Source organism: Acipenser ruthenus, chromosome 12, assembly GCF_902713425.1.
Source record: "Acipenser ruthenus chromosome 12, fAciRut3.2 maternal haplotype, whole genome shotgun sequence".
Taxonomy (NCBI): domain Eukaryota; kingdom Metazoa; phylum Chordata; class Actinopteri; order Acipenseriformes; family Acipenseridae; genus Acipenser; species Acipenser ruthenus.
This window is the reverse complement of record NC_081200.1, coordinates 6,284,268-6,311,627: the sequence shown is the minus strand read 5'-3', so window position 1 is coordinate 6,311,627 and position 27,360 is coordinate 6,284,268. Positions and strand designations below refer to the sequence as shown.

At 36.7% G+C, this 27,360-nt stretch overlaps 2 protein-coding genes across 3 annotated transcripts; both read right to left on the bottom strand.

The window, feature by feature from the left end:
* Positions 1-1,980: 1,980 nt before the first annotated feature.
* Positions 1,981-10,520, bottom strand: LOC131740045 (extracellular calcium-sensing receptor-like). Of its 2 annotated transcripts, XM_059034414.1 has the most exons (6): positions 10,317-10,520; positions 9,543-9,837; positions 5,104-5,922; positions 4,802-5,026; positions 3,967-4,090; positions 1,981-3,812 (listed from the first exon to the last, which is right to left on the bottom strand). In XM_059034414.1, exons 1-6 carry the CDS (start codon positions 10,514-10,516, stop codon positions 2,899-2,901), a joined length of 2,577 nt encoding a protein of 858 aa, XP_058890397.1. In that variant the 5' UTR covers positions 10,517-10,520; the 3' UTR covers positions 1,981-2,898. The 2 variants fall into 2 exon arrangements, with proteins under 2 accessions (XP_058890397.1, XP_058890398.1); XM_059034415.1 differs by lacking the exon at positions 4,802-5,026.
* A 7,772-nt stretch (positions 10,521-18,292) lies between these two features.
* On the bottom strand, positions 18,293-27,173 carry LOC117416788 (extracellular calcium-sensing receptor-like). The gene is made up of 6 exons (XM_034924846.2): positions 26,760-27,173; positions 26,023-26,317; positions 21,503-22,321; positions 21,198-21,425; positions 20,363-20,486; positions 18,293-20,208 (listed from the first exon to the last, which is right to left on the bottom strand). Exons 1-6 carry the CDS (start codon positions 26,957-26,959, stop codon positions 19,295-19,297), a joined length of 2,580 nt encoding a protein of 859 aa, XP_034780737.2. The 5' UTR covers positions 26,960-27,173; the 3' UTR covers positions 18,293-19,294.
* Between the last annotated feature and the right edge of the window lie 187 nt (positions 27,174-27,360).

Sequence of the window (27,360 nt, the reverse complement as noted above, 5' to 3'; positions counted from 1 at the left end):
TAATAAATGAGAAAAAACAAAAAAGGTGCTGCATATTTAAATTGTAGGCTACCTTTTCGGTCTACCTAGAAAATGTATAATTGCTTAATATTGTGTATCAACGATACAAGGTAATAATTTAAAATATTGTATATAGTTCTGTATTCTGTTACATTTTGAGCATGAAGCGCTTCATGCAACATCGCGAGCAAACCTTACTGAAGAAAATGCTTCAAAAGGCTTCACTTTTCATTTTAATACCTTTCAGACGTAATTTCAGAGAATAATGGAGCTGTCTTTGTTTTAAAATGTGCTGTATAAACGTAGGACGAGCAAGCTTACTAAGTTAGTCTTATACTTCGTAGTAGTAGGTTAGTCCGCCTGAACAGGATCATCTCACATCGGATTTGGTGCACTGCAATCAGGATCTTGCTTAGTCCGATTTAGCGGATGATCCACCTGTGGTGATTATCGTCTGGTACGCTGCAATCGGGATTAACAAGTGTACTAACTTTAGTCCAAGCAAGTGGACTAAACCTGCTTAATCCACTAATTAGACGCATCAAGTGGACTAACTTTGGTACGCTGCAATCGACCCGCAGGTAGTCACCCTCTGGCAGTGGAGGTGGGAGCAACAAGCGGTCTGCTTCTTGTGGTAGAGGTGGCAGCTGCAGATAGTCTCCCTCTGGCGGTGGAGGTGGGAGCAACAGGTAGTCTCCCTCTGGCGGTGGAGGTGGGAGCAACAGGTAGTCTCCCTCTGACGATGGAGGCGGGACAGCAGGTAGTCTCCCTCTGGTAGTGGAGGCGAGAGCAACAAGTGGTATCCCTCTTGTGGTGGTCGGAACTGTAGATAGTCTTCCTCTGGCGGTGGAGGTGGGAGCAACAGGTACTCCCATGGTGGCGGAGGCGAGAGCAGCGGGCAGTAGGAAACCATATGTGAACAGGCTGCCTGGTGGTGACGTCAGACCCAGAAGACAGTGGACACAGACAACAGTGCTGGAGTAATGAAAGAGCTGCAGCGCGGTTTAATAATAAATAAACAAAAGGTTTAAACAAAACTGAAAATAAACGTCACGTTTACCAAAAACAGACAAAACAAACAGACATGGAACAGACAAGTATTGTGCTAGTCTAAACCAGCACGCATAGCAATTGTTATTCTTAGCTTTCCTTTGCTTTACCTCCTGACCCTCGTTCCACCTCAATAATTACTAGCCGCAAGTCACGCATTCTCACAAGGTACTAAAACAATAACAAAACAGCGTGCTTTAAATACATAAAACAGTACATTTAAGTAATACAAATGCAAAAATAATACAAAACATAATATGCACAGTGTCGGGGTGTACCCTGTCACACATGCTTATGATAATATGGTAGCACATAATTGCACAGTTGACTAAACCAAATATACAGTGGGATTCATTGATTTCTGTACTGTGAATATATTAATTTGCAAGCTACAAAAGAACAGAGAAAAGTGTAAACATGCACAATTATATTTTATCCATTAATAAAGACAATCTTTAGAAAAATTTGAAATTAAGAAATGCTCTTTTATTTAATTTTTTTTTGAAGCTGAGGTCATTCTACATAAAGAGGATAATTAAAAAAGATATGGCACAATCCATATGCAGTTTTAAACAGACTTTCAAGTTTAATCTATAATATGTTTCTTTTTATAGTACATTATATTGAATTATAGTCCTGTATTTCACAGCTGCATACGCTATTTTTTTAATTGCCTAACTACTGTCCTGTTTGAAATGTACTATTTGGCCTACTACTACCATAAATGTGTTAAGTAAATGCATAGTAAATATAAATGCTAAAGTGTGTGTCAATATTTAGTATTGAGACCGTCAGTACATTATAGATCATTTATATTCAAGCCTATCACCAGTGATCTATTTATGAGGTGGTGTAGGGTTGTACTAAATAAAATAGTAAGGCCTTTTAGTTTTGAGTAGAAAAAACAATAAACACAAGACGGCAATTAGATCAATTACACATTTTAATGAGTATGCAAGTTTACATTAGAGCAGCTAAATGTAGATGTTACAATCCAACTCCTGTTTTCTCTTTGATAATCACTTTAACACTGATAAATCCCCATGGGCAATCAGCTATTCTAGTGTCTAATAGCTCTAAAGGATACAATGTATTATCAGAGCTGTTTAAATGTTGCATTCATAGCAGAAGAAGGGTATCCAATCAGTGTGCTAGATATCAACAGCGCTGCTGTAATCAAGGCTCTGTTAGTATGACAGAGAACGCGTAACCTCTGTAAAAGTGACATCAGCTACAGTCTCTACAGACACGCTCTTCTGATGTGGAGAAAATGGTTGGTTCCCTGGCATTAGCTAAATAAGCAAACATTCATATATCAGAAACATTCCGATATTGAAATAAACAATTAAAGATAGCTCTAAATACTAACAATTAATATCTCATCTAAATATGAAGCCCTCAAACCATTCCCTTAACAAGAGAGCATTTGTAAAAACATATTATGGAATTTCTAGCATCCAATAGCGTACAATAAAACCTGTCTAAGCTGGGAACAGAAACTGCTGGCTTACAGACTTAGCTATTATAAAATATAATAATGTACCTAGAAAAAATGTATACATGACTAACTTGGTATGATATAATTCCCTTTTATAGTTCATTAATATATTATGTTATTGTTTTTTTAAAAGTGAATCTTCAAGCATGCTGTCTAAGAGCAACTTTGAAGTTGTCTTTAAAAAGGGACATGCGTTACCTGATGCGGGGGCTACAACGCTTGAATGAATGTGTTTTTATACCATGATAAAATGACACCCCCTACATGGCAAGGTTGTAAATGTAATACAACAACTCAAATTAAGTGAATGTTTAACTTTTCATATTTTAGATCATGTTTTATTATTTTTTTCAAAGTGACTTTGAGGGCCCTTTTCCCATCAAATGTTTTTTTGTATTCTTCTCAGGCTTAAATAATATAATATAACATTTAGGAGCAAAAATACAGAAGAGCAAACCAAAGCTGGAAGCTAAAATTGCAAATATTTCTACAGCTACTGTGTACTTCCCAGGTGAACTGATGTAAGCTGGGATGAAAGTGATCCAAACAGCACAGAAGATGAGCATGCTAAATGTAATGTATTTAGCTTCATTAAAGCTATCTGGTAGGTTACGAGCCAGAAAAGCAAGGACAAAGCACATGGCAGCAAGAAGCCCAATATACCCTAACACAGCATAAAATGCTGCAGCAGATCCCAGGTCACACTCTAAAATGATTCTGTCTTTGAAATAGTTCATGTTTTTGTTTGGAAAAGGAGGAGATATTATTAACCAAAGAGTGCAAATTAAGGCCTGAATGAATGTGAATACAAAAAGAGTTAGCCGCTGCTGGACAGGCCCAAACCATTTCATCATATTATTACCAGGAAGTGTAGCTCTAAACGCCATTAACACGACTATTGTTTTCCCCAGAACACAAGAGATGCACAGGACAAATGTGATCCCAAAGGCAGTGTGGCGCAACATACAGGACCATTCAGAGGGCTGGCCAATGAAAGTAAGTGAACAAAGGAAACACAGAGCTAATGAAAACAAAAGAAGGAAACTGAGCTCAGAGTTATTAGCTTTAACAATGGGGGTATCTCTGAAACGAAAGAAAACAATAGCTATAGCAGTGGTTAAACAAGCCCCAATCAATGAAAGGATCATCAGCAACACCCCCATGATTTCTCCAAATGACAGGAATTCAGTGGCTTTTAAGATGCAGTGGTTTCTTTGGTTATTTGACCTGTATTCTGAAGGGCACATCATACAATCAATAGAATCTGCAAGAAAAAAATGAATAAAAAATCGATTAATACCATGGTGTAAATAAGTCTGCAGTCACACCTGAAAATCTCATTTACAATCTTTATTATTATTATTATTACATTTAAGTACAGATCTCAGTGTTTTATTTGTCCAGTGCTCCATCCCTACCTGTCTGATTGCTGATTTCTCCTTCACCACATGCTATGCAGTCAAAGCAACAAACAGGCTTTCCTTTCTGAACAGCCTTCCGAGTGCCTGGAGGACAGCTCTCACTGCACACTGATTTAGGCGCCTTGAAAACAATTACTATGTATTACATTCTGTCAGCATACTCACAATATTCAATAATCAGCACATTGGGGTGTATGTATTAACAATGTTCATATCATGGGGTTTGCAGACTAAATCGTAATGCTGTTATTTAATTTTTAACTGATCTGTGATGTATACACCTGTCTTGTATCGGTAGAGGCCACCGTAAGAAATTACAAAGGAATACAAAACAGTAATATGGTGGTTCATTATACATCAGCTTGCATTACTGCATATATTACGTGAGGTGAAATGGAGGTATGTGATCGACGTGTGACAATTTTCGTATTATTATTATTCATTTCTTAGCAGACACCCTTATCCAGGGTGACTTACAACTGTTAGAAGATATCACATTATTTTACATACAATTACATTATTTTTTACATACAATTACCCATTTATACAGTTGGATTTTTACTGGAGCAATCTAGGTAAAGTACCTTGCTCAAGGGTACAGCAGCAGTGTCCCCACCTGGGATTGAACCCATGACCCAACGGTCAAGAGTCCAGAGCCCTAACTGCTACTCCACACTGCTGCCCAGTATTCAACAAGTACAATTTAGCTTCCAAGTTCGAATTATACATGGCGTCCCCCAAAGTATTATTCTTTTAAAGCAGGGATGGAAATAGACTCCTAATCCAGGTTTTAATAGGATCTTGATAATCCACAGTATTAGGAAGACATTACCTTAATCTGACCACCTGCCCAAACAATACTGCCATTATCCATAATAAACTGTCCTTGCGGTAAAGATGCATCATAGAGACCAACGGTAACACATTTTATGATGCTCTCCTTTTCGAGTTGCCAGTTAATTAATGCATATCTTGCAGTTGGATCCCCATTCTCATCAAAATAAACATTCTCTCCATTCTTGGTAGTAAAATTAACCGTTTTCAGATAATGTACTACCTACAAAAAGACAAGATGTTATCACAGTGATGCACACAGGAATGTAATTCCTAATAGTATAAAACATAGTCACTTACCTGCCATGGTTCAATCTTCTTCTTATTTGCACATGTCTTACCAGCAAAAGGTCCCTGGCCACTTTTGCATGTAAACAGATTGTGTAGTGAATGGGCTACAGCATACACAGCTTCATAGACATCATTGGCAGTTCCTAGATCAGTTACATCAGTGTACTGATTCTTTACCTCTGCTAAATTCTCAGACCCTGTACATGGATTAACCGATGCAGACTTGTCTTGGGTAGTCAGGGTGCAACTGAAAACAGTTTCCCAAAAATCTCTTAAGCCTGAATTCCCAGGGGTGTCAGATGGACGGACGTTCAGTAAAAACTCCTCCAAACCTGTAATTACTGCATTTCTGACAGTGAAACCCAGTGCCCCACCCAGAACTCTGAAACTTTCTCCTGCTGCAAGGTCTTTTGTGTCAGAAATCCAAGATTCAGTGCCTATCCACTGAAAACCAGTAACATTCTGAAGCAACATTTCTTTAACCAGCAATTCAAAATCTGTAAAAGAACTGAAAACTACAATAACCTTTGAAGATGACTTTTTTATAACATCTACAGTTTTAATTAGTTTTTCTCTTGGATATGTTCTGTAAATAATCTCTGAATATTCAATACAAACACCCTGCTGTCTGGCTGCCTTCACAAAGGTAGCCATTCCTGAGTTGCCATAGTCATTGTCACTTCTAATGGATCCAACCCAAGTCCATCCGAAGTGCTTCACAAGCTGTGCCAGGGCTGTGCTTTGATAATAATCACTTGGTATGGTTCTGAAAAACGAAGGGTACTTATTCCTGTTACTCAAACATTCACATGTTGCAAAGTAACTAATCTGGAATAATAAAAAAAAAGTAAATTATTCAAAAATGAAATACATAAATTTATGCTACTAAGGCAAAATATTTTGTAACATACTGGACATTATTAAGACAACACATATGAAAAGAAAGACGCATTAAAACATATTATAAATTATTATAAATAATTATAAATTAATTATAAATACCATAAAACTTCAAATAATTGCCAGTCTCTAATAGGCGCCAGGGCTGCTGGGAAATATGATAACTAGACGAAGGGTCTCTTAAACGTCGGGTTTGCAATAATAATATAAGTAGGGCTTCTGATTTTCGATTTTAACCGATAAAACCCATTAAGTCACCTCCGATACAAAACAGTGAAATTGATGGATAGCCAATAAACACCGGACAAACCGTGGAAATGGTTAATCAATTTACGTTGACTTTACCCTTTTCCCATTAAAAAAATAAAACCTACTAGAAAAATAATAATAAATACATTTCCCGCCTTCCTGACTTGTATCTATCATTTGTTCTGAATAAATTAAACCCGCCCCAACTACTGAGTGACAGCACATTCCTATATTTCTATGAGACTCCGCTTGCGAGATTTAAAACGAGATTACAATCAAGAATGGAAGCTTGTGGGATTTTAAACTGTATTACAGTTAAAACACGGAGGATTTAAAACAGAATTGTGCAAAATGTACAAAAATGCCTACACACAAAAACCCCAGAAGAATGTGTCCGTGACCATAGCGGGATTTCGTTGTGGAAGACAGCAAAGGAAAGAAGGTACAACTTAAGTTAAGTGTGCAAGTACTGTCCAGGTACTACTAGACATATTTTGACAGAAAAAAAAAAGCTCACGCATTTTGGAAACTAACCGAAAACAGTAATTTCATACAGTATATCAAAAACGACTGCCCCGAAAAAAACCTATTTACATAAAACTCGAAAATAGCTTAAAAAAAAAAAAAAAAAAAAACCCCACCGAAAATACAATAAATAAAAAACGAAAAACAGAATCCCTAAATAATGCGCATCCTACTGAATGTTCCAGCCAACACACACACGGCTGTACAACTACGAGCTTACCAATTTGTTTTTCAACAGCGATGAATAGACCCTGAGGCTCAGGATGAATGATACGAAAACTGAATTCAAGGTACACGTAATGCATACATTTTTTACTGACGTTATTCGTTTTAAAACCAGTTGTGAAGCATTTTTGAGCGTGCTGAAGGTAAGTCAAATACACACTTGCTTTCTGATACTTTAACATGGTTGCCTTAAGTTCTACGTGTGTGTGTTTTTTTTTTCGTATTAACAGTATTTCGTGCATCTTGGTCTCGCAGTGAATATTCGTATTTTGCTCCTTTTCCAGTATTCTTGTTTATCAGTGTACACGTTATAAGAACAAATGTCACTTTTGCTTTGATTTTGTGATAAAACTGGTACCTGTATTGATTTTATTGTTAATGTTAAACAGTTTGAAGCATTTTTGAGTGTGTTGTGGGCCAACAGTATGAACCTATTTTTCGATATTTACAGGGTTGCATTTTTTTTCGTATTAACACAGTATTTCATGTGGTTGTTTTTCAATGAAGATTCGTTGCTAGTTATTTGTTCATCGATTGTCCATGCTTACCAATGTACACGTTTTGAGGGTGAACAATAAATACAATATGTGTTAATAATAATAAAGATGATAGGCCTATTGTTTTCATTAGTTTTAAAACCATCTTTGTTTTTTTTTTTAATTATTATTATTATTGTGCTGCAAGCCTACCTTAATACATGCTTGTGTTCCGATATTTGCAGGGCTGTCTTTAGTGGATTTTACTGTTTTTATTATTATTGTAACACCCGCTCAGCTACAGAAATGGGAGAATAATTAATAAAATATTGTAGACTGACCACGCCACTGGAGAATTGCACCCTTGAAATTACATATGTGTAAATGTGAGGTTAGCACCAGGTTATTTTATTTGGGCCAGAGGAGAAGGTCTGACAGCAGCAACTAATTTAGATCAAGAATACATAGTCTCATTTCACTCTCGTCTTCAAACACATACACACACAGCACTAGCACAAACGGGAGATTTTACCAAATTAAACACAAACATAAAGTAAACGAAAAAGACAGTGCTCAACATAAGTGACAAGAAAAAGGCAGGCTTGCCCTTGGAGTCAGGGATGGCAGCGGAGCTTTCTTTCAAAACCGAGTTCCAGGGACCGCTATGGATACCCAAAATGCACATCATCTCGCAAACACAGGTGCTTCCCAACTCAGCGCGTAAATTGCTTCTCTGCAGCCATCCGCTGCAACCGTGCCTCCCAGGGCGAGTCTAAAACACAAACGGAACCGCACCGAATATTTTCCCGGCAAGGTTCGTTTTTAAAACGAAGTATAAATGATCAACAGTACGCGCAGGGGAAGGAAGGAAGGACGGACGTACACAAAAACAAGGTGCTCAATTCTAAATCATAACACGTGAAGGTACAAATTAAAGTGCAAAATAATAAAAATTCAAATCAAATATGCATACCAATACAATGAATCCACCCTGTTACATTATTATTATTATTATTATTAATATTATTATTATTGTTAACAGTGGTAGATGCAATTGAGCTTTGCAATATAGTTTTGTTATTCTGCTTGTTCATTTTCCAAAGTTTTGCATATCCCTGTTTACCAAGCAAACTAACAAACTAGCTCTTAATAATAAGAGTTTAAATGCTCTTTACTGAGCTGCTACAGCAATACTACTAGCACTGAACTTGGCAGAGAACAGAGACAAATAGAGGGGAAAGAGGGGTAGCCTACTCCAAGACGTGACCTGCCACATGAGTGTTGAGCACACAAAATATGAAGAAAACACATAAATGGTGAAGGAACACAAAGGGCATGCACATTTAGATATAATTGTGCAACCGTGCAGCACATTTAACACATAATAACACAAATTACACTACTATTTGCAATCTGCCCCGCAATGGATTCCAGTTTAACGTAATTAGATATAATGGTATTTAATCGTAAACTACACATGACTTTTTTTTTTAAACTGGTCCGTTAAAACAGAAAATATCAGTTTTTATTTTTTTTAATGTAAAAAACTTGTAAAAATAAACATTTTCTTGTTCTTAGTATGAAGATAATTTGCTTTTAAACTATAGGTAAATTGTCATTTTATAAGAGAAGGCATTTTACCTTCACTATTTACCATATTTCTACTGTTGAATTTACAGACATTATTTTACAGTGTGTGTGTGTGTGTATATATATATATATATATATATATATATATATATATATATATATAATATACTTTTGTTTATACTTGGCGGCGTACAATACAAACTGTTATTACCCACTGACACAACCTTTAATGACATTGCTGGAATGTTGTAATTTACTTATGTAAGGTTGTGTGCAGGCAGTTTTTTCATGATTGCATCTGAAGTATTTGAAGATGTTAGTGATCTTACATAATAAACGCTGAGTCTCAAATAGTCGCCGGGGCTACTGGCAAATATTGTAAATAAACGCCGGGGCATTTATTTAAAGTTTTACGGTACATCTCTAATATGGCACTATATACTTCTTTTTAAAAATATTTATAAAATATGAAGTATTTCTCACCACTGGTATGTGAAAAGCTCTTATTGTTGTCGCAATTCCTATAGTTGCTGAAGAACTAGATGCTCCTATTATAGCATGGGCAGTAGATGGTTTGGGACAGGACTTGTTAGAGTACATATTTTCTTCCTGTTCATTCACTAAAGCCATCCCTGCCCTTATGGCCAAAGGTATGGCACTACAATCATCATATATCTTATAACCCAGTGAAATACCAGGGAGTATATCTGTCCTGTTGTTTATTTCTTCAGTGGTAAAGATCATAGTTTGAGCAAATTGGAAATCTCTTACTTTTACTCTGTTTAGAATGAAAAGACATTAAGAACTGCACTGAAACACATGGTTCAAAAAATATGAAAAGTACACACAGTTCATTGATATAATCAAACATTGGACAAGCACTGTATGCTTACCTGTGACCGGATGTATACCTGCAAATTATGTATGCGATTACAATACATGAATAACATGGCGACTTCTACTTATTCATCTTGTCATAGACAATAAATAATAATGTGATTCTATAATGTAAATGTCATTCTGGTCATGGTGTAGGATTTTGTGATAAGCACATGTATTGTCATTTCAGTTTAGTTATTAATGTACCTGTTAGCATTAAATTAGATAAAACAAAAAAACACATAAATATGAAAGTACTTTAGCATAGAAAACTAAGAAGCCAGTAACCTATAAATAACAATATTTAAAACTATTTGAAAGTTTTTTTTGTTGTTGTTGTTGTTGTTGTTGTTGTTGTTGTTTAATGTTATCACTTACCCTTTGCATTTTAGTGGTTCAGGCTCTCCTTTAAAGTCAGGTTTGGCATCTTCAAGGTTGCTGTGTAGTTGGAAGATTCCTCCAATTGTAATGTCTCCATCCTTTGAAAACTGAGGCAATTCTGGTCTGCCTCGCAAACTGCAAACATGCTCATCTGCCCTTGTTAAAAGAGCAGTTATTATTACTGCCATGAGTAGCATTTCAAAATTGTCTTTCTGATCAAAGTAAAAATAGGACAATTTCTTGAGTATATATACTGTAGTGCAATGCTAATCACATGTGATGAAATGAGCATGAGGTCACGTTCTTACTCGCACCAAAGCAGTAATTCTCAAAGGTATAAATCAGCCAGTGGAGGCCTTTACAGCAATTAGATGTACTATCTTTACAGCAATTAGATCTACTACTGCACTTGTGGAAGGTGTTGTTTTATTCATAATTAAGAAGGAGATAAATATCTGTTCAGGTCTCTAATGTGGGTAAATGAGAAATAAATGTCACCTTATCATTCGTCTCCTATAACATTTTGAGGTACCACTGCTCTTGTGATAGTGCTTGCCCATTAAAATGTGCCTATATTTCAAGAAGGGAGAAGAACTACTGTAACTACTGTACCATACTTAACTTCATGGTAAATCTATATATATACAGTGCCTTGCAAAAGTATTCAGACCCCTGACTAATTCTCTCATATTACTGAATTACAAATGGTACATTGAAATTTCGTTCTGTTTGATATTTTATTTTAAAACACTGAAACTCAAAATCAATTATTGTAAGGTGACATTGGTTTTATGTTGGGAAATATTTTTAAGAAAAATAAAAAACTGAAATATCTTGCTTGCATAAGTATTCAACCCCTGTGTTGTGGAAGCTCCCAGTTTACACCGATGCAAGAAATTGCCCTAAAGAGGACACAATTACCTTACCATTGGCCTCCACCTGTGAACCATTAAAGTTGCTGTCACATTTTCTGGATAAAAACCCCACTGTTGAAGGATCATTGGTCAGGCTGTGAATCTGAAGGAAAATGAAGACCAAAGAGCATTCTACAGAAGTTAGAGATAAAGTAATACAAATGCATAGATTAGGGAAAGGATGCAAAATATTATCCAAGTGTTTGGATATCCCAGTGAGCACAGTTGGATCAATAATCAGGAAATGGAAACTGCATCACAACACCCAGGCACTGCCAAGAAAAGGCCGTCCCTCAAAACTCAGCGCTCAGACAAAAAGGAGACTTGTGAGAGAAGCCACAGAGAGGCCAACAATCACTTTGAAGGAGCTACAGAGTGCAGTGGCTGGGAGTGGAGTAATGGTGCACCAGTCAACCATATCAAGAGCTGTGCATAACACTGGCCTGTATGGGAGGGTGGCAAGAAAGAAGCCGTTACTCAAAAAGTACCATCTGAAAGCACGTCTGGAGTTTGCCAGAAAGCATGAGAGTGACCCAGCTGCGATGTGGGAAAAGGTTTTGTGGTCAGATGAGACCAAGATAGAGCTTTTTGGCCAAAACTCAATGCACTATGTGTGGCGCAAACCTAACACTGCCCATGCCTCAAGACACACCATCCCTACAGTGAAGTATGGCGGTGGCAGCATCATGCTGTGGGGATGCTTCTCATCAGCAGTGACTGGGCATATTGTTAAAATTGAAGGAAGAATGGATGGAGCAAAATACAGGGAAATACTGCAAGAGAACCTGCTTCAGTCCGCTAAAAAACTGAAGCTTGGGAGGAAATTCACCTTTCAGCAGGACAATGATCCCAAGCACAAGGCCAAAGCAACATTGGAGAGGCTCAAGAACAAAAAGGTGAATGTCCTACATTGGCCCAGTCAAAGTCCTGATCTCAATCCCATTGAGAATCTGTGGCACTATTTGAAAATTGCGGCCCACAAGCGTCGTCCAACCAACCTGAACAACGTGGAGCAAATCTGCCAAGAAGAATTTACACTGTGTGCAAAGCTGGTACATACTTACCCCAAAAGACTTAAAGCTGTTATTGCAGCGAAAGGTGGCTCTACCAAATATTAATGTGTGGGGTTTGAATACTTATGCAAGCAAGATATTTCAGTTTTTTATTTTTCTTAAATATTTCCCAACATAAAACCAATGTCACCTTACGATAATTGATTTTGAGTTTTAGTGTTTTAAAATAAAATATCAAACAGAACGAAATTTCAATGTACCATTTGTAATTCAGTAATATGAGAGAATTGGTCAGGGGTCTGAATACTTTTGCAAGGCACTGTATGTGTGTGTATATATATATATATATATATATATATATATATATATATATAATATACAGTACTGTGCAAAAGTTTTAGGCAGGTGTGAAAGAATGCTGTAAAGTAAGAATTCTTTCAAAAATAGACATGTTAATAGTTTATATTTATCAATTAACAAAATGCAAAGTGAGTGAACAGAAGAAAAATCTACATCAAATCAATATTTGGTGTGACCACCCTTTGCCTTCAGAACAGCATCAATTCTTCTAGGTACACATGCACACAGTTTTTGAAGGAACTCAGCAGGTAGGTTGGCCCAAACATCTTGGAGAACTAACCACAGTTCTTCTGTAGACTTAGGCAGCCTCAGTTGCTTCTCTCTCTTCATGTAATCCCAGACAGACCCGATGATGTTGAGATCAGGGCTCTGTGGGGGCCATACCATCACTCCCAGGACTCCTTGTTCTTCCTTACGCTGAAGATAGTTCTTAATGACTTTCGCTGTATGTTTGGGGTCGTTGTCATGCTGCGGAATAAATTTGGGGCCAATCAGATGCCTCCCTGATGGTATTGCATGATGGATAAGTATCTGCCTGTACTTCTCAGCATTGAGGAGACCATTAATTCTGACCAAATCCCCAACTCCATTTGCAGAAATGCAGCCCCAAACTTGCAAGGAACCTCCACCATACTTCACTGTTGCCTGCAGACACTCATTCGTGTACCGCTCTCCAGCCCTTCGGCGAACAAACTGCCTTCTGCTACAGCCAAATATTTCAAATTTTGACTCATCAGTCCAGAGCACCTGCTGCCATTTTTCTGCACCCCAGTTCCTGTGTTTTCGTGCATAGTTAAGTCGCTTGGCCTTGTTTCCACGTCGGAGGTATGGCTTTTTGGCCGCAAGTCTTCCATGAAGGCCACTTCTGCCCAGACTTCTCTGGACAGTAGATGGGTGTACCAGGGTCCCACTGTTTTCTGCCAATTCTGAGCTGATGGCACTGCTGGACATCTTCCGATTGCGAAGGGAAGTAAGCATGATGTGTCTTTCATCTGCTGCAGTAAGTTTCCTTGGCCGACCACTGCGTCTACGGTCCTCAACGTTGCCCGTTTCTTTGTGCTTCTTCAAAAGAGCTTGGGCAGCACATCTGGAAACCCCTGTCTGCCTTGAAATTTCTGCCTGGGAGAGACCTTGCTGATGCAGTATAACTACCTTGTGTCTTGTTGCTGTGCTCAGTCTTGCCATGGTGTATGACTTTTGACAGTAAACTGTCTTCAGCAACCTCACCTTGTTAGCTGAGTTTGGCTGTTCCTCACCCAGTTTTATTCCTCCTACACAGCTGTTTCTGTTTCAGTTAATGATTGTGTTTCAACCTACATATTGGATTGATGATCATTAGCACCTGTTTGGTATAATTGTTTAATCATACACCTGACTATATGCCTACAAAATCCCTGACTTTGTGCAAGTGTACCTAGAAGAATTGATGCTGTTTTGAAGGCAAAGGGTGGTCACACCAAATATGGATTTTTTTTTATTTTTCTTCTGTTCACTCACTTTGCATTTAGTTAATTGATAAATATAATCTATTAATATGTCTATTTTTGAAAGCATTCTTACTTTACAGCATTTTTTCACACCTGCCTAAAACTTTTGCACAGTTCTGTATATATATATATATATATACATAATTGTGTTTCAGGTAAAGTATACAAATGAGATGCCAGACATTTTTAATTAAATATGAGTAAAAATTAATATATAAAAGGGAAATATAACCGCAGGAAATGACAACATACCAGTATTGTTCCAAGTATTATAAACATAATGTAGTGCACTACATTGAAATAAATATATAGTAGTTGATTAAAAATACAGTAAACTATATTTTATAAGCTGAGTGTGATAGAGTTTGTACTATTCATTCTGCACTAGGAATTACAATAGTTATTGATTGAAAATACATGCATTAAGATAATATCAACAGTATACTTTAGTAAAGCATGCTATTAATAAAACATGCTTATAATAATATGGTAGCACATAATAGTACAGTTGATTGAACCAAATATACATTGGGATTAATTATTATTATTTGGCAGACGTCTTTATCCAAGGCAGTTTACAGAGACTAGGGTGTGTGAACTATGCATCAGCTGCAGAGTCACTTACAACTACATCTCACCCGAAAGACAGAGCACAAGGAGGTTAAGTGACTTACTCAGGGTCACACAATGAGTCAGTAGCTGAGGTGGGATTTAAACCTGGGACCGTCTGGTTACAAGCCCCTTTTCTTTAACCACTGGACCACACAGCCTCCTATTTCTGTACTGTGAATATATTGATTTGCAGGCTACAAAAGAACAGGAAAAAGCCAAAGAGATGTTATTTTCGATTTGACAGAGGCATTTGTTTGTGCTAATATTCCCCTGAAAAAAGCTGATAATCCCAAACTACGTGCATTTCTGAACAAACATGTAATAAATGTGGGAGTAATTCCTACAGCAGGTCAACTGAGAAGGGAATATCTACCCCAAATTGCTGAGTTGCACAAGATGAAAATTGTACAACTGGTAAAGATGACTGATGGTGTATCTGTAGTTACTGACGAGTCTACAAATGCAAAAGATCAGTATGTTTTGCACATTTTGTTTGTTCTCCAAGGACTATCGAATACCTTCGAACTGAAAGTAATATTAGCCGATACAGTTAATCTTCACTCTGTAGCACAGGGCGTTGAGAAATGTTTAAATGCACCACGGCCTTGTGTACCGTGGGAAGCCTGTGGCTTGATTAGCCGTTCCTTCCCGGGATCCTAGTACATTAGACTGACTCGCTCCAGTTGGAGTACCAACATATAAAAATATATTTTTCTGTAAATCTTATTGTGTATTTATTACATGTAAATAAATATAAGAATATTTTGTGGACCGTGTGGTTTTACGCTTTCGTTTTCACCGGAGTGTATATATGTTTTTCTGTTTTCATTCTTACAGAGGTAAGTATTGAAAAATTCCGAGCAGCTATTGTAGGCGTTCCTACTAGCAACTTGATGCTGTTTTAGTCCTGCTTCTGCATTGCTATTACAAAGGTCCACCCGGACTTCCTGTACAGTCCAACTGGGAACAAAGTGCCCATCCCCACCACGCAAGCCTGCAACACAATGGCACCCTGGCTACAGCTGCAGAAGAATAGAAAATATGGCACATTCCATATACAGTTTTAAACAGACTTTCAAGTTGAATCTATTATTCCTGATTATGTTAATTATTAATATATGTATTTTTATTTTATTAATATATGTATTATTTTGTATTCTAGTCCGTATTTCACAGGTGCATACACACTGTTTAGTTGCCTAACTACTGTCCTGTTTGAAATGTACTACTTGACCTACTGCAACCATAAATGCGTTAAGTAAATTCAGAGTAAATATAAATGCTATAGTGTGCATCAATATACAGTTATGGCCAAAAGTTTTCCATCCCCCTATAGAATAAACTAAGTTTGCTTCATAAAGTCGAATTGAAACCTGCTGAATAATGTTAAGTTAACATATTTTATTACATAGAGTTTTGTAGTTTTCCATATACACAAAATGTCAAAATGTGACATTTTAAAATCTAACATGAAATACTCTATTACTATTATGGCTTCTGGTAGACTTTTGCAATGTAGAGTAGTGGTTAGGGCTCTGGACTCTTGACCGGAGGGTCTTGGGTTCAATCCCAGGTTGGGGACACTGCTGCTATACCCTTGAGCAAGGTACTTTACCTAGACTGCTCCAGTAAAAACCCAACTGTATAAATGGGTAATTGTATGTAAAAAATAATGTGATATCTTGTAACAATTGTAAGTCATCCTGGATAAGGGCATCTGCTAATAAATAAATAAATAAATAAATAATAATAATAATAATGCAATAGCCATAGCTTTACACTATTGAGACCTCCAGTACATTATAGAGAAGTTCTATTGAAGCCCATCATCAGTGATATATCTAGGAGGTGGTGTAACGTTGCAGTAAATAAAGTAGTAAAGCTTTTTAATTGTCCTTAGGAAAAACAATAAACACAGACTACAATTAGATCCATTACCCATTTTAATGACCTACTACAATGTATTGGCCCTTGTGCCTTTTTATTTGTGTTTTGTCAATTAAAATATTTTGGTTTTACTGCATTTTCTGTCCTCTGTGGCTGTCCTGCCACAGGTGGTGTCAGAATTGGGATAGCGCCCCCTGGAGACTCAGAGCGGAAGTGCAGGTTTTTTTTGTTTTGTCTGGGGGAAAAAAAAAAAAATTGAATTTAAAAAATGGGCAAGAAGAGCAGGCAGCAGCAGAAGCTGAAACAGCAGCAGAAGCAGCAACAGCAACAGCTGGAGGATCCCTCTGGCGGTGGAGGTGGGAGCAACAGGTAGTCTCCCTCTGACGGTGGAGGCGGGAGCAGCAGGTAGTCTCCCTCTGGCAGTGGAGGCGAGAGCAACAAGTGGTATCCCTCTTGTGGTGGTTGGAACTGTAGATAGTCTCCCTCTGGCGGTGGAGGTGGGAGCAACAGGTAGTCTCCCTCTGACGGTGGAGGCGGGAGCAGCAGGTAGTCTCCCTCTGGCAGTGGAGGCGAGAGCAACAAGTGGTATCCCTCTTGTGGTGGTCGGAACTGTAGATAGTCTTCCTCTGGCGGTGGAGGTGGGAGCAACAGGTACTCCCATGGTGGCGGAGGCGAGAGCAGCGGGCAGTAGGAAACCATATGTGAACAGGCTGCCTGGTGGTGACGTCAGACCCAGAAGACAGTGGACACAGACAACAGTGCTGGAGTAATGAAAGAGCTGCAGCGCGGTTTAATAATAAATAAACAAAAGGTTTAAACAAAACTGAAAATAAACGTCACGTTTACCAAAAACAGACAAAACAAACAGACATGGAACAGACAAGTATTGTGCTAGTCTAAACCAGCACGCATAGCAATTGTTATTCTTAGCTTTCCTTTGCTTTACCTCCTGACCCTCGTTCCGCCTCAATAATTACTAGCCGCAAGTCACGCATTCTCACAAGGTACTAAAATAATAACAAAACAGTGTACTTTAAATACATAAAACAGTACATTTAAGTAATACAAATGCAAAAATAATACAAAACATAATATGCACAGTGTCGGGGTGTTCCCTGTCACACATGCTTATGATAATATGGTAGCACATAATTGCACAGTTGACTAAACCAAATATACAGTGGGATTCATTGATTTCTGTACTGTGAATATATTAATGTGCAAGCTACAAAAGAACAGAGAAAAGTGTAAACATGCACAATTATATTTTATTTTATCCATTAATAAAGACAATCTTTAGAAAAATTTGAAATTAAGAAATGCTCTTTTATTTAATTTTTTAATTTTTTTTTGAAGCTGAGGTCATTCTACATAAAGAGGATAATTAAAAAAGATATGGCACAATCCGTATGAGGTTTTAAACAGACTTTCAAGTTTAATCTATCATTCCTTAATATGTTTCTTTTTATAGTACATTATATTGAATTATAGTCCTGTATTTCACAGCTGCATACGCTATTTTTTTAATTGCCTAACTAATGTCCTGTTTCAAATGTACTTTTTGGCCTACTACTACCATAAATGTGTTAAGTAAATGCAGAGTAAATATAAATGCTAAAATGTGTGTCAATATTTAGTATTGAGACCGTCAGTACATTATAGATCATTTATATTCAAGCCTATCACCAGTGATCTATTTATGAGGTGGTGTAGGGTTGTACTAAATAAAATAGTAAGGCCTTTTAGTTTTGAGTAGAAAAAACAATAAACACAAGACGGCAATTAGATCAATTACACATTTTAATGAGTATGCAAGTTTACATTAGAGCAGCTAAATGTAGATGTTACAATCCAACTCCTGTTTTCTCTTTGATAATCACTTTAACACTGATAAATCCCCACGGGCAATCAGCTATTCTAGTGTCTAATGGCTCTAAAGGATACAATGTATTATCAGAGCTGTTTAAATGTTGCATTCATAGCAGAAGAAGGGTATCCAATCAGTGTACTAGATATCAACAGCGCTGCTGTAATCAAGGCTCAGTTAGTATGAAAGAGAACACGTAACCTCTGTAAAAGTGACATCAGCTACAGTATCTACAGAAACGCTCTTCTGATGTGGAGAAAATGGTTGGTTCCCTGGTATTAGCTAAATAAGCAAACATTCATATATCCGAAACATTCCGATATTGAAATAAACAATTAAAGATAGCTCTAAATACTAACAATTAATATCTCATCTAAATATGAAGCCCTCAAACCATTCCCTTAACAAGAGAGCATTTGTAAAGACATATTATGGAATTTCTAGCATCCAATAGCGTACAATAAAACCTGTCTAACCTGGGAACAGAAACTGCTGGCTTACAGACTTAGCTATTATAAAATATAATAATGTACCTAGAAAAAATGTATACATGACTAACTTGGTATGATATAATTCCCTTTTATAGTTCATTTATATATAATGTTATTGTTTTTTAAAAGTGAATCTTCAAGCATGCTGTATAAGAGCAACTTTGAAGTTGTCTTTAAAAAGGGACATGCGTTACCTGATGCGGGGGCTACAACGCTTGAATGAATGTGTTTTTATACCATGATAAAATGACACCCCCTACATGGCAAGGTTGTAAATGTAATACAACAACTCAAATTAAGTGAATGTTTAACTTTTCATATTTTAGATCTTTTAAATAATTTTTTCAAAGTGATTTTGAGGGCACTTTTCCCATCAGATGTTTTTTTGTATTCTTCTCAGGCTTAAATAATATAATATAACATTTAGGAGCAAAAATACAGAAGAGCAAACCAAAGCTGGAAGCTAAAATTGCAAATATTTCTACAGCTACTGTGTACTTCCCAGGTGAACTGATGTAAGCTGGGATGAAAGTGATCCAAACAGCACAGAAGATGAGCATGCTAAATGTAATGTATTTAGCTTCATTAAAGCTATCTGGTAGGTTACGAGCCAGAAAAGCAAGGACAAAGCACATGGCAGCAAGAAGCCCAATATACCCTAACACAGCATAAAATGCTGCTGTAGATCCCAGGTCACACTCTAAAATGATTCTGTCTTTGAAATAGTTCATGTTTTTGTTTGGAAAAGGAGGAGATATTATTAACCAAAGAGTGCAAATTAAGGCCTGAATGAATGTGAATACAAAAAGAGTTAGCCGCTGCTGGACAGGCCCAAACCATTTCATCATATTATTACCAGGAAGTGTAGCTCTAAACGCCATTAACACGACTATTGTTTTCCCCAGAACACAAGAGATGCACAGGACAAATGTGATCCCAAAGGCAGTGTGGCGCAACATACAGGACCACTCAGAGGGCTGGCCAATGAAAGTAAGTGAACAAAGGAAACACAGAGCTAATGAAAACAAAAGAAGGAAACTGAGTTCAGAGTTATTAGCTCTTACAATGGGGGTATCTCTGAATCGAAAGAAAACAGTAGCTATAGCAGTGGTTAAACAAGCCCCAATCAATGAAAGGATCATCAGCAACACCCCCATGATTTCTCCAAATGACAGGAATTCAATGGCTTTTAAGATGCACTGGTTTCTTTGGTTATTTGACCTGTATTCCAAAGGGCACATCATACAATCAATAGAATCTGCAAGAAAAAAATAAATAAAAAATCGATTAATACCATGGTGTAAATAAGTCTGCAGTCACACCTGAAAATCTCATTTACAATCTTTATTATTATTATTATTACATTTAAGTACAGATCTCAGTGTTTTATTTGTCCAGTGCTCCATCCCTACCTGTCTGATTGCTGATTTCTCCATCAGCACATGCTATGCAGTCAAAGCAACAAACAGGCTTTCCTTTCTGAACAGCCTTCCGAGTGCCTGGAGGACAGCTCTCACTGCACACTGATTTAGGCGCCTTGAAAACAATTACTATGTATTACATTCTGTCAGCATACTCACAATATTCAATAATCAGCACATTGGGGTGTATGTATTAACAATGTTCATATCATGGGGTTTGCAGACTAAATCGTAATGCTGTTATTTAATTTTTAACTGATCTGTGATGTATACACCTGTCTTGTATCGGTAGAGGCCACCGTAAGAAATTACAAAGGAATACAAAACAGAAATATGGTGGTTCATTATACACCAGCTTGCATTAGTGCATATATTACGTGAGGTGAAATGGAGGTATGTGATCGACGTGTGACAATTTTCGTATTATTATTATTCATTTCTTAGCAGACACCCTTATCCAGGGTGATTTACAACTGTTAGAAGATATCACATTATTTTACATACAATTACATTATTTTTTACATACAATTACCCATTTATACAGTTGGATTTTTACTGGAGCAATCTAGGTACAGTACCTTGCTCAAGGGTACAGCAGCAGTGTCCCCACCTGGGATTGAACCCATGACCCAACGGTCAAGAGTCCAGAGCCCTAACCGCTACTCCACACTGCTGCCCAGTATTCAACAAGTACAATTTAGCTTCCAAGTTCGAATTATACATGGCGTCCCCCAAAGTATTATTCTTTTAAAGCAGGGATGGAAATAGACTCCTAATCCAGGTTTTAATAGGATCTTGATAATCCACAGTATTAGGAAGACATTACCTTAATCTGACCACCTGCCCAAACAATACTGCCATTATCCATAATAAACTGTTGTCCTTCCGGTAAAGATGCATCATAGAGACCAACGGTAACACATTTTATGATGCTCTCCTTTTCGAGTTGCCAGTTAATTAATGCATATCTTGCAGTTGGATCCCCATTCTCATCAAAATAAACATTCTCTCCATTCTTGGTAGTAAAATTAACCGTTTTCAGATAATGTACTACCTACAAAAAGACAAGATGTTATCACAGTGATGCACACAGGAATGTAATTCCTAATAGTATAAAACATAGTCACTTACCTGCCATGGTTCAATCTTCTTCTTATTTGCACATGTCTTACCAGCAAAAGGTCCCTGACCACTTTTGCATGTAAACAGATTGTGTAGTGAATGGGCTACAGCATACACAGCTTCATAGACATCATTGGCAGTCCCTAGATCAGTTACATCAGTGTACTGATTCTTTACCTCTGCTAAATTCTCAGACCCTGTACATGGATTAACCGATGCAGACTTGTCTTGGGTAGTCAGGGTGCAACTGAAAACAGTTTCCCAAAAATCTCTTAAACCTGAATTCCCAGGGGTGTCAGATGGACGGACGTTCAGTAAAAACTCCTCCAAACCTGTAATTACTGCATTTCTGACAGTGAAACCCAGTGCCCCACCCAGAACTCTGAAACTTTCTCCTGCTGCAAGGTCTTTTGTGTCAGAAATCCAAGATTCAGTGCCTATCCACTGAAAACCAGTAACATTCTGAAGCAACATTTCTTTAACCAGCAATTCAAAATCTGTAAAAGAACTGAAAACTACAATAACCTTTGAAGATGACTTTTTTATAACATCTACAGTTTTAATTAGTTTTTCTCTTGGATACGTTCTGTAAATAGTCTCTGAATATTCAATGCAAACACCCTGCTGTCTGGCTGCCTTCACAAAGGTAGCCATTCCTGAGTTGCCATAGTCATTGTCACTTCTAATGGATCCAACCCAAGTCCATCCGAAGTGCTTCACAAGCTGTGCCAGGGCTGTGCTTTGATAATAATCACTTGGTATGGTTCTGAAAAACGAAGGGTACTTATTCCTGTTACTCAAACATTCACATGTTGCAAAGTAACTAATCTGGAATAATAAAAAAAAAGTAAATTATTCAAGAATGAAATACAAGGCAAAATATTTTGTAACATACTGGACATTATTAAGACAACACATATGAAAAGAAAGACGCATTAAAACATATTATAAATTATTATAAATAATTATAAATTAATTATAAATACCATAAAACTTCAAATAATTGCCAGTCTCTAATAGGCGCCAGGGCTGCTGGGAAATATGATAACTAGACGAAGGGTCTCTTAAACGTCGGGTTTTCAATAATAATATAAGTAGGGCTTCTGATTTTCGGTTTTAACCGATAAAACCCATTAAGTCACCTCCGATACAAAACAGTGAAATTGATGGATAGCCAATAAACACCGGACAAACCGTGGAAATGGTTAATCAATTTACGTTGACTTTACCCTTTTCCCATTAAAAAAATAAAACCTACTAGAAAAATAATAATAAATACATTTCCCGCCTTCCTGACTTGTATCTATCATTTGTTCTGAATAAATTAAATCCGCCCCAACTACTGAGTGACAGCACATTCCTATATTTCTATGAGACTCCGCTTGCGAGATTTAAAACGAGATTACAATCAAGAATGGAAGCTTGTGGGATTTTAAACTGTATTACAGTTAAAACACGGAGGATTTAAAACAGAATTGTGGCGAAATGTACAAAAATGCCTACACACAAAAACCCCAGAAGAATGTGTCCGTGACCATAGCGGGATTTCGTTGTGGAAGACAGCAAAGGAAAGAAGGTACAACTTAAGTGTGCAAGTACTGTCCAGGTACTAGACATATTTTGACAGAAAAAAAAAAAAAAAAAAAACTCACGCATTTTATAAACTAACCGAAAACAGTAATTTCATACAGTATATCAAAAACGACTGCCCCGAAAAAAATCTATTTACATAAAACTCAAAAATAGCTAAAAAAAAAAAAAAAAAAAAAAAAAAAAAAGCACCGAAAATACAATAAATAAAAAACAGAATCCTAAATAATGCGCATCCTACTGAATGTTCCAGCCAACACACACACGGCTGTACAACTACGAGCTTACCAATTTGTTTTTCAACAGCGATGAATAGACCCTGAGGCTCAGGATGAATGATAAGAAAACTGAATTCAAGGTACACGTAATGCATACATTTTTTAATGACGTTATTCGTTTTAAAACCAGTTGTGAAGCATTTTTGAGCGTGCTGAAAGTAAGTCAAATACACACTTGCTTTCTGATACTGTTTAACATGGTTGCCTTCTAGTGTATGTGTACGTGTGTTTTTTTTTTTTTTTTTCGTATTAACAGTATTTCGTGCATCTGGGTCTCGCAGTGAATATTCGTATTTTGCTCCTTTTCCAGTATTCTTGTTTATCAATGTACACGTTATAAAAACAAATATCACTTTTCCTTTGATTTTGTGATAAAACTGGTACCTGTATTGATTTTATTGTTAATGTTAAACAGTTTGAAGCATTTTTGAGTGTGTTGTGGGCCAACAGTATGAACCTATTTTTCGATATTTACAGGGTTGCATTTTTTTTCGTATTAACACAGTATTTCATGTGGTTGTTTTGCAATGAAGATTCGTTGCTAGTTATTTGTTCATCGATTGTCCATGCTTACCAATGTACACGTTTTGAGGGTGAACAATAAATGTGTTAATAAAGATGATAGGCCTATTGTTTTCATTAGTTTTAAAACCATCTTTGTTTTTTTTATTATTATTATTATTGTGCTGCAAGCCTACCTTAATACATGCTTGTGTTCCGATATTTGCAGGACTGTCTTTAGTGGATTTTACTGTTTTTATTATTATTGTAACACCCGCTCAGCTACAGAAATGGGAGAATAATTAATAAAATATTGTAGACTGACCACGCCACTGGAGAATTGCACCCTTGAAATTACATATATGTAAATGTGAGGTTAGCACCAGGTTATTTTATTTGGGCCAGAGGAGAAGGTCTGACAGCAGCAACTAATTTAGATCAAGAATACATAGTCTCATTTCACTCTCGTCTTCAAACACATACACACACAGCACTAGCACAAACGGGAGATTTTATCAAATTAAACACAAACATAAAGTAAACGAAAAAGACAGTGCTCAACATAAGTGACAAGAAAAAGGCAGGCTTGCCCTTGGAGTCAGGGATGGCAGCGGAGCTTTCTTTCAAAACCGAGTTCCAGGGACCGCTATGGATACCCAAAATGCACACCATCTCGCAAACACAGGTGCTTCCCAACTCAGCGCGTAAATTGCTTCTCTGCAGCCATCCGCTCCAACCGTGCCTCCCAGGGCGAGTCTAAAACACAAACGGAACCGCACGGAATATTTTCCCGGCAAGGTTCGTTTTTAAAACGAAGTATAAATGATCAACAGTACGCGCAGGGGAAGGAACGAAGGACGGACATACACAAAAACAAGGTGCTCAATTCTAAATCATAACACGTGAAGGTACAAATTAAAGTGCAAAATAATAAAAATTCAAATCAAATATGCATACCAATACAATGAATCCACCCTGTTACATTATTATTATTATTATTATTATTATTATTATTATTATTATTATTATTATTATTATTATTATTATTATTATTATTATTATTATTATATAATAATAGCAGCAGTGTGGAGTAGTGGTTAGAGCTCTGGACTTCTGACCGGAGGGTCGTGGGTTCAATCCCTTGTGGGGGACACTGCTGCTGTACCCTTGAGCAAGGTACTTTACCTAGGTTGCTCCAGTAAAAACCCAACTGTATAAATGGGTAATTGTATGTAAAATAATGTGATATCTTGTAACCATTGTAAGTCGCCCTGGATAAGGGCGTCTGCTAAGAAATAAATAATAATAATAATATTATTATTATTATTATTGTTAACAGTGGTAGATGCAATTGAGCTTTGCAATATAGTTTTGTTATTCTGCTTGTTCATTTTCCAACGTTTTGCATATCCTTGTATACCAAGCAAACTAACAAACTAGCTCTTAATAATAAGAGTTTAAATGCTCTTTACTGAGCTGCTACAGCAGTGCTACTAGCACTGAACTTGGCAGAGAACAGAGACAAATAGAGGGGAAAGAGGGGTAGCCTACTCCAAGACGTGACCTGCCACATGAGTGGTGAGCACACAAAACATGAAGAAAACACATAAATGGTGAAGGAACACAAAGGGCATGCACATTTAGATATAATTGTGCAACCGTGCGGCACATTTAACACATAATAACACAAATTACACTACTATTTGCAATCTGCCCCGCAATGGATTCCAGTTTAACGTAATTAGATATAATGGTATTTAATCGTAAACTACACATGACTTTTTTAAAACTGGTCTGTTAAAACAACAAAAAATATCAGTTTTTATTTTTTTAATATAAAAAAACTTGTAAAAATAAACATATTTTCTTGTTCTTAGTATGAAGATAATTTGCTGTTAAACTATAGGTAAATTGTCATTTTATAAGAGAAGGCATTTTACCTTCACTATTTACCATATTTCTACTGTTGAATTTACAGACATTATTTTACAGTGTATGTGTGTGTGTGTATTATATATGAGTCTCAAATAGTCGCCGGGGCTACTGGCAAATATTGTAAATAAACGCCGGGGCATTTATTTAAAGTTTTACGGTACATCTCTAATATGGTACTATATACTTCTTTTTAAAAATGTTTATAAAATATGAAGTATTTCTCACCACTGGTATGTGAAAAGCTCTTATTGTTGTCGCAATTCCTATAGTTGCTGAAGAACTAGGTGCTCCTATTATAGCATGGGCAGTAGATGGTTTGGGACAGGACTTGTTAGAGTACATATTTTCTTCCTGTTCATTCATTAAAGCCATCCCTGCCCTTATGGCCAAAGGTATGGCACTACAATCATCATATATCTTATAACCCAGTGAAATACCAGGGAGTATATCTGTCCTGTTGTTTATTTCTTCAGTGGTAAAGATCATAGTTTGAGCAAATTGGAAATCTCTTAATTTTACTCTGTTGAGAATGAAAAGACATTAAGAACAGCACTGAAACACATGGTTCAAAAATATGAAAAGTACACACAGTTGATTGATATAATCAAACATTGGACAAGCACTGTATGCTTACCTGTGACCGGATGTATACCTGCAAATTATGTATGCGATTACAATACATGAATAACATTGCGACTTCTACTTATTCATCTAGTCATAGATAATAAATAATAATGTGATTCTATAATGTAAATGTCATTCTGGTCATGGTGTAGGATTTTGTGATAAGCACATGTATTGTCATTTCAGTTTAGTTATTAATGTACCTGTTAGCATTAAATTAGATCAAACAAAAAAACACATAAATATGAAAGTACCTTAGCATAGAAAACTAAGAAGCCAGTAACCTATAAATAACAATATTTAAAACGTTGTTGTTGTTGTTTAATGTTTTCACTTACCCTTTGCATTTTAGTGGTTCAGGCTCTCCTTTAAAGTCAGGTTTGGTCTCTACAAGGTTGTTGTGTAGTTGGAAGATTCCTCCAATTGTAATGTCTCCATCCTTTGAAAACTGAGGCAATTCTGGTCTGCCTCGCAAACTACAGACAGGCTCATCTGCCCTTGTTAAAAGAGCAGTTATTATTACTGCCATGAGTAGCATTTCAAAATTGTCTTTCTGATCAAAGTAAAAATAGGACAATTTCTTGAGTATATATACTGTAGTGCAATGCTAATCACATGTGATGAAATGAGCATGAGGTCAAGTTCTTACTCGCACCAAAGCAGTAATTCTCAAAGGTATGAATCTGCCTGAGGAGGCGTTTACAGCAATTAGATGTACTACTGCACTTGCGGAAGGTGTTGTTTTATTCATAATTATGAAAGAGATGAATATCTATTCAGGTCTCTAATGTGGGTAAATGAGAAATAAATTTCTCCTTATCATTCATCTCCTATAACATTTTGAGGTACCATTGCTCTTGTGATAGTGCTTGCCCATTAAAATGTGCCTATATTTCAAGAAGGGAGAAGAACTACTGTACCTTACTTAACTTCATGGTA

Excerpts from the sequence above, each read along its gene's own strand:
- LOC131740045 (XM_059034414.1), bottom strand. The coding sequence starts at position 10,516 with ATGCTACTCATGGCAGTAATAATAACTGCTCTTTTAACAAGGGCAGAT. Across the intron at positions 9,838-10,316 it reads GAACCACTAAAATGCAAAGG|AGTAAAAGTAAGAGATTTCC; the intron begins GTAAGTGATAAC and ends CATTCTAAACAG. Across the intron at positions 4,091-4,801 it reads GGGCAGGTGGTCAGATTAAG|GCGCCTAAATCAGTGTGCAG; the intron begins GTAATGTCTTCC and ends ATTGTTTTCAAG.
- LOC117416788 (XM_034924846.2), bottom strand. The coding sequence starts at position 26,959 with ATGCTACTCATGGCAGTAATAATAACTGCTCTTTTAACAAGGGCAGAT. Across the intron at positions 22,322-26,022 it reads GAGCTTTTCACATACCAGTG|ATTAGTTACTTTGCAACATG; the intron begins GTGAGAAATACT and ends TTATTATTCCAG. Across the intron at positions 21,426-21,502 it reads AGAAGATTGAACCATGGCAG|GTAGTACATTATCTGAAAAC; the intron begins GTAAGTGACTAT and ends GTCTTTTTGTAG.